This window comes from Convolutriloba macropyga, chromosome 7 (genome assembly GCF_964194025.1).
Source record: "Convolutriloba macropyga chromosome 7, txConMacr16.3, whole genome shotgun sequence".
In the NCBI taxonomy this organism is placed as follows: domain Eukaryota; kingdom Metazoa; phylum Xenacoelomorpha; order Acoela; family Convolutidae; genus Convolutriloba; species Convolutriloba macropyga.
The window spans coordinates 55,330,988-55,338,923 of NC_134474.1; the positions used below are offsets into that span (position 1 = coordinate 55,330,988).

Consider the following 7,936-nt stretch of genomic DNA (forward strand, 5'->3'; position numbering starts at 1 on the left):
AAACAGCTCTTCATTTTCCGAGTGGTGAAAATCGTCTGTACAGGATGAATTTTGTTCAATTTCTTTACAAATTCCTTAGAGATGTTGCCTCTGTACTGTAATACAAATTGTTGTTTCTCAGTATTTTCCTGTTGTTTTAGGGCTACACCAGCGTTATATCTATGTCCTTTTCTTTGTTCTTTCATTCGCAGCTGGTTAATTGTATTCTTAACGATATCCCCTACCCAATTCCTAGGATATTGATTACGTTCCCATTTTTTTCGTTTCTTGTCAATGCTTCATGGAACGCTTCCCAATTGCTGGTGGCGCGAAACAGGTGGTGTATTGTTCCCTGTATTATGCTTTTCTTATGTTGTAGGGGCGCACAGCTACGATAGTTCAGAATTGTTCCAGTATCGGATGGTTTTTGATACCATGTGCAAAAAAACGTTCACCTCCGGTTGTAAGTTAATTGACATGTCCAAAAATGGCAAACTTTTCGTCATTTGTTGTTTCTAATGTAAATTGGAGATTTGGATGAAGTTTATTGACCGCATCTAACAGCTCTTTTGTGTCACCTCTAAGTTTTCTCCCAATATCATCGACATATCTTAGAAAAACTATAGTTTCGGACGAATGGTTAATGTCAGTCTGATCAATTTCACGACAGAATGAGCACATCCAGAAATGGTTTTTCATGCTATCATATTCTGTGTTACTGATTTGCTGACATTTTGGGTGGAACCATCTATTACAAACTTCACACTCAACACCCCTGGCACGTGTTGTCACACGGTGTTCACAATTGCGACAAGTGCTAAATTGTGTGTTGGTTTTACATTTAGGTGTCTGTAATTTCAGTTGTGGCTCCCACGATTTCACACAAAGGTTTGCCAAAGTCACCGCCAAGGTCGCACCCAATGCCAACCCGTCCTTCTGACAGTACCCACTTTCATTGCATTTGAAATGGACGTTGACGACGGCTAATTCATGCAGACGTTTCATTGTTGTTCTAGGTATGTCTGGTTTATCGTCCCTAGCATAAAGCAATAGCAGGGCAATGTTAATGGCTTCCTTTACGGGAACGTTGGTGTATAAACTCTTTAAATCTAATGATAGGATTTGTTCGTCTTTTTCGAGTTCGAGTTCGAGTTCGAGTTCGAGTATTCTGGTCTGTAGGTTTGTTGCCTCTGTCGACCAGCTCCTCCGTGTTGTCCCTTACCCTAGGACAATTCGCGGAACATCCTGTGTTGCCAGTGTCTGTCAAGTCGCGTCTTGAAGATATCCAAGCTTTCACTTGACACGACGTGTTCTGGTAACTCGTTCCAATCTTTAGGTCCATCAACTGAGAAAAACTTTTCCTCAGCTCCAGTCGTGCTCTTCTGATGGAAAGTTGCTGCCCATGTTTCCTCGAGTTTCGTTCGATAAACTGAATTAGATTTCCCGTAGCAGATTCGTCGTACATTCCATTGATGATTTTGAAGATTTCTATCATCCGGCCTCTTTGTCTTCTGTATTCTGTGGTTGGTAGCTCGAGTTCCCTGAGCCGCTCTTCATAACTTAAACCTCGCAGGGATCCAACTAGCCTTGTGGCTCTTCTTTGAACATTTTCTATACTGGTCTTATGCTTTTTAAGATTTGGATACCAGATTTGGTTCGCGTACTCTAGGTGGGGTCTGATTAATGCTTTGTACAGTTGTAGAAATACTTGTTTGCTGATGTTAATAAAACTTCTGCGGATTAGGGCAAGAATAGGGTTTGCTTTCTTCAACTTCATACAGATGTGCTCTTCGAAACTAAGTTTGCTGTCGGTCATTATTCCCAGGTCTTTCTCTTTGTACACACTCCTAAGATTTTGGTCTTTGTTAAGATTGTACGTTCTCTCTGATGTGGTCTTCTTCTTTGATGTCAATGTCATCTTTACACATTTCTCTGCGTTGAACTCAAGGATGCTCGTCTTCGACCATGTTCGGAGTTCTTCTAGGTCTTTCTGGAGGACTAGTTGATCTTTTACTGTTGAGATCTCTCTGTAGAGCTTTGCGTCGTCTGCGAACAGTAGGAGTGGGGACTGAACCACGTCTGTCATTGAGTTGATGTAGATGATGAACAAGACTGGTCCTAGTACCGATCCTTGCGGTATTCCGCTCAGTACTGGTTCCCATCTTGAAGTAATTTCGTTTACCATCACTCTTTGCTCTCTTCCATTGAGGAAGCTTCGGATCCAGTCGTGGGTTTTACCTCCAATTCCAAGTTGATGTAGTACTCTGAAGAGTCTCTGGTGAGGGACTGTGTCGAAGGTTTTTTTGAAGTCAAGGTAGATAATATCCACTTCGTTATTTTTATCTAGCGCTTCTGTCCAATCGTCCATTGCTCTTAAGAGCTGCAATGTTGTCGACCTTCCAGTCATGAACCCATACTGTTTCTGACTAATCAGGTCGTTTGTCAGAATATGGTTCATGAGGTGTTTTTTTACAAACTTCTCCATAACTTTGCAGCATAGGGATGTCAGGCTAACCGGTCTGTAGTTAGCTGCGTCTTTCTTTGGTCCTTTTTTGTAGATCGCTGAGATGTTGGCCCTTCTCCAGTCGTCCGGGACTGTACCTGTTCTCCAAGATTCGTTGAAAATTTCTGTGAGATATTCAGCTATTTTTTCTCTTGCTTCCAGCAGAACTCTAGCGTGTATTCCGTCATATCCTGGTGATTTCGTGTCGTCTAATTTTTTTAGTTGCTCTAAGACTTCACTTGTTGATATATTGATGTTGTCGTCGATTTGGTCTCGGTTTGTGACTGCAATGTCCCAGTCTGGTTCTTCTTCGTGGACAAACACAGATGCGAAGAACTTGGATAACGTTTCTGCTTTCTCATAGTCACAGCTTGTCGTGTTTCCATCCTCCCTCTCAAGGTCGGGGATGGTTTCCCTTGTTTTCGTTTTCTGGTTGACGAAAGACCAAAATGCTTTCGGGTTGCTCTTGCACACCGCTGCCACAGTTTGTTCTTTTTCATGTTGGCGTTTTCTAGTTAGCTTCCTGACCATGTTCCGTCTTCGTGCGTACTCTCGATATAACCAGTCCGAGTTCTCCTTGATGAACTGCTTCCATGTCTTCTTCTTTTGTTTGATGGCTTCTCTAGTTGCGGAGTCAAGTGGTAATCTACTTTTTTCTCCTCTTGTTATTTTTGTCAATGGAACGTGGTTCTCCACTGCGGTCTGGATCGTGTCCCGGAAGAGCTCCCATTTCTCGTTTACATTTTGGGTGACTGTGGAGTTGGTGTCTAATTTAGATTTCAGGTACTTTCTGATGGCTTTGAAGTTGGATTTCCTGTAGTTTCGGCGATACTTGATGTCAGTTCCTACAGTTAGAGCAAACGATGTTTTGGTCATTACATGATCGCCTTTTCCTAAGGGTGCACAATGGTCTATTCTCTTTGGTTCCAGGGAACTATGCGTCAGCATTAGATCTAGCAAAGATGGTCGGTTGTTTCTGGCACTTCGAGTTGGCGTCTTCACATGTTGTTCCATGAAAGAGTCCTTCACGGCTTCCAGGAATCTCCATTCGTTGCTCTCTGCTTCACCAGTTGCACGTGCCACTTCCCAATCAATATCTGGATAATTGAAGTTGCCTACCACTATGAATTTTTTCCTTAATCTTCCGATATTTTTCAGATACTCGTTGATTTTCGCGTTGTTTTCGTCGCAGGATCTCGGGCTACGATACATGTTTACTACTGTTAAAGTGCTGCCGGCTAATTTGATCTCAAGTTGTTGGATCTCGGTAATGGATTCCTCACTTATCAAGTTATATTTTAGGTCGTCTCAGATGTAGGTCAGAAGTCCTCGTCCATTTTCCTTTGGGTTCATATTGGTACCCTCCAGTGAATAGTTGTCAATTTTGTGCCATAATGGGTCCCATGGTAGAGTTGAGTTTTCTGGTTTTGCCTCTGATAACAGGATAATGTCCGGTTTGACAGTTGATCCCTCAATTTGTATCCTAAGTTCTGATGTTTTCTGGGCACTTAGTGTGTCCACGTTGCTGAACCAGAGTTCGAGGTTCCGTCTGTATGTTTTTTTCTGGCTCTGACTCTTATTATGGTTTTCCCTCGGACGAGATGCACGTAGTCTCCTGTTTCGTTTGCTGTCAGGTTTTTTGCCCTCTGTACTAGTTCTCGGACAATTTCTCGATCCTTCATACTTCGGTCTGGAGAAACTCTCAGGTTGACGAGTCGTTTTTCCTTCCCCTCCAGTTTAGTCAAATTCTGTAGAACTTTTGCAACCTCTTCCTCTGTCTCGAATGTTACCATCAGTGGTCTATCTTTTGCATTTGGGTCATCTTGGGTGGGTTTTTTACCAAGTCTCTTGCATTTTTTGGCTCGTAAGTCTGGTAGATCAATCTCGCACAGTAATGAGTCAACTGGTTCGTCGTCTTCTTTGAGTCTCTCTTCTTCTCCCTGTTGGTTGTTTTCCGGTGCTCTGTGAATTACAATGTTCTTCCTTCGTCTACTTTCTTCCTCCTGTTCTCTTTTCTGTTCGGCAGATGCTTCTAGGATTATTTCTTTTATAGGTTTCACCGGTTGCTGAGGAATAGGGACCCAATTTTGGGCAGTAGATCCGCTCGATTGGGGGACTTCTCTGCTCTTCTGTCCGTTCATGAAGCAATAGAAGTCATTCATCAGCGCTTTGACCGAGTTCATTGTGGTGTTTAGGTCGCTACGTAGTTCTTCGACATCATTCCGTGGATGTGTTGCCTCTTCTATGGTTGTCCTGGCGAAGTCGATACATGCATCACAACACCAGATAACTTCTGGTCTGGTCATGTATTCATAGGCTGCGCTTGGCATGTTGATACATTTGATACAGTAGTGTTTGCTACAGCGGTCGCATTCAATTATCTTGTCATTGGGGTCTATAAACACTTTCTTGCATTTCTCGCAATTCCAGCCATCTCTTTCCTCTCCACTGGTAGAAGTTAATTGTTTCGTCCGTTTGGGTGGCATTTTCACCTTGTCAGGGGCGAGTATACCACCACCTAGGCCGCACCGGAACAGAAGTTCCAGGAAGCTACCAGAGCAGAGGTATACACGCGCTAGTGACTACTTGGAGTATACCACCACCTAGGCCGCACCGGAACAGAAGTTCCAGGAAGCTACCAGAGCAGTGGTATACACGCGCTAGCGACTACTTGGTGCCGGTACTCTTGTTTCTCTTCTTCTTGTTCTTATTCTTTGAAGGTCGTTTCCTTTTTGTTTTTCTTTCGCTTCTCTTCTGAGATGGGCGCTTCCGTCCGGAGGTCCTGTTCCGAAGAACGATGCTCTTCAGGTTATTTCTTCTCTGGAGCACTCTTGTAAGAAGCCCTAACTCTATCGCGAAGTCCGGATGAACCAATGATAGCTGTTTCCGATACCACCCTGATCGTTGGCGTCTCTTTGATAGTAACTTCGTTCCTGCGTCGATCACCAGGATGTCAAGCTTTCTTAAATCCTCTAATATGTTTGGGGATCCTAGTCGTTGACAGTACACTATAGCCGAGATCCGATCACTGAAACGTCGCAGTAGTTCAACGAGGCTGGAGACGGGTAGGGCACTGTAATTGTTCGAGATGTGCCTGGTGATGGAGTTGCTGATCACTCCGTGCCAAAGTATCAAGTTCTTTTTGTTCTTTAATGGTCCACGGGTGAGTAGGAGCTCGAGATTCGTCCGTTTATTCTTGGCGTTGGGTTTCAGGCTCAGTCCTTTTCTGGCGAAAAGTATAGGCTGTATTTGACTTCTGAGTGCCTCGGGAGCAACTTTGATAGCGTTGGCTAGGCAGCTAGCGCCGATGATAAACACCATAAATGGTGTTCTGGGGAATATCTTCACCCACTAATCTAGAGGCAGTGGGACTTAATTAATCAACTTAATTTTCGTGGAATGTTCAGTCCTCTAGATCAAACTCCTGAAAATACACGATTTGAAAAAGGGAAAGGGGTCACTATTTAATAAGTTTATCACAACAATTAGGCTAACAAGTTTTATTTGCTCCAGAATCTTTCGTGCGTCATTGGTGTTAGTTCCTATGTTTGCTCCTTCAATCTTTTGGAAAAAGGGTGTTAGAAACTTATAAACTTAATGGTAACAACTTCCAAAGATAGAGAGAACAGGTGTCAGAGGGGTTTCTTTTTTGTGTACTTTAGCTAATCCATGCCTTGCCGGCTCCTTTTTTCCCGTTCAGCTCCTTTTTTGTCTTTCAGCTCCTTGGACTCAAGATTACTATTCTTTTTTTCCACTCAATGACAATTGGGGGTTAAACTGTGAGCAGTTGAGGAATAAACGGTATCACTTTGGTCATTACGTTCTTCTGATGGGAGGGCTTCAATGGAGCAATATAGGGAACTTGCACCAATAATTTTAAACATGTTTTGGGTCTAAGCTGCAGGGTCCAGATGATTTCCAGGGTTTTGGAGGTACACCCAGAGACACCAGTGGGGTTGTACAGTCAGAGACATCAGGTAAATCTGGATTCTAGAAGATTGTTGTTATCAGATTCCCCTTTTCTAACTCAAACTAAGCTAGCCTCCCAAAGCTTGATGTAGCGACTGATGAAGCCCACCGTTTAATTATATCCACCAGCGTGAATATTCCACCTTCATTACTACTACTACTACTACTGTTACCATAGCCGCACCAAACTGGGTATGCCATATGGGGATCTGAAAGTAAATAGAAAGCAGAATAGATCGAAAGTGCTGTTTTCTCTTCCGCGGCACTCCTTTTTGCAGACGACCTGAAACATCCATAGAGCTGATTCCACAACTTTGCAAGACTGCAGGAAGATCTATCTGCTCTGCATACATGGAGTATTAAAAACTGCCTGCTTTTTACCCTAAACAAATGCTCTAGGTTAACACTCCTGCCTGGAAGATTGAAGAGAAGCAAAGATGAAGTAGCTAGCCTTCACCTCGGTGGCGTTCAGATAGCTGAAAAATCCTCTGTCAGAAATGTAGCACTGATGATAAAATCAAACTTGCAATGGACCGACCACATTGATTTCCGAGTTGGAAAATCAGTGAAGGCTTTGTTTCTCCTGAGACGAAATACATCATCAGTTTTGTCTATCGAAGGCAAAGTGTACCTGTTTCGAGCGATCATCAGTCTTTCGCTATTCTTTGCTTCGGAGTGCTGGGTCCTTAAAAGGACAGACGGCTATAAACTCAAGAGGTTCAACAAACGCGTGCTTAAGTAGATTTGTGGTAACGAAGACTACAGAAAATCGATTTTACGGACGAACCTACTCCCACCTCTTTACTTTAAAATTCTTAAGGATCTTGTTCTCTTCAGCAAAATGTTCACTGGTCTAATACAACATTGACTTTTCAAAGCACCTGAAGACATCCGGATCTGACCGATGAAGAAGAATTGATCTCCCCGACATCAAATATGAATACCAAAGCTACAGGACAGGACTCAGAGTTAACATTCAGGACTCAGAGGCAACAACAGTTTGGTTTCTTTGAATGCAAACTAGAAAAACCTCTGCTAATCAAACTAATGTGGAGCTACTTGGAAAGACGTTGGTCCCCTAACAAACCATGTACATGGACTTTCATCTGTCTATACCATAGCTGTCGTGCCAACCCCTTGATGTTGTGCAGTAACCTCGGGACTACCTTCCCAGTGGCCTCACCCACGAAGCCATTATGATAATAAGAATAAAGTGAGAAATTTCCAAGCGTCGGTACACTAGATAGAAAGTACCAACAAACCATATAATACATTCTGATTTACAACTGTTGAGCAGTTATTAGTTTTGTAAAGCAGCTTTGCAATGCTTCAATTTAGGTTGCATTGACAAAAATTTTAAAAGAGTAAGTGATATGATATATGTAAGGATATATGTAGTAGCAGTAGTTCAGGCTTTAGGGTCTTCCCAGGGGTGCTCCAAGGCACCCTTGTCGTGTCCCTTGTAATATAACAGCATGAGAATAA

The 7,936-nt window shown here is 42.9% G+C and overlaps 2 protein-coding genes across 2 annotated transcripts in view; both read right to left on the reverse strand.

The window, feature by feature from the left end:
* LOC142343075 (uncharacterized) overlaps nucleotides 1-3,694 on the reverse strand; it is a 36,591-nt gene extending 32,897 nt beyond the window's left edge. Inside the window, exon 1 of the mRNA XM_075394763.1 lies at nucleotides 1,202-3,694. Within this exon, the coding sequence (XP_075250878.1) occupies nucleotides 1,202-3,694 (2,493 nt within the window). The remainder of the gene's footprint in view (nucleotides 1-1,201) is intronic.
* LOC142343165 (uncharacterized) overlaps nucleotides 1-5,962 on the reverse strand; it is a 219,224-nt gene extending 213,262 nt beyond the window's left edge. Inside the window, exon 1 of the mRNA XM_075394863.1 lies at nucleotides 5,943-5,962. The gene's annotated coding sequence lies outside the window, so the exon portion shown is untranslated. The remainder of the gene's footprint in view (nucleotides 1-5,942) is intronic.
* Between the last annotated feature and the right edge of the window lie 1,974 nt (nucleotides 5,963-7,936).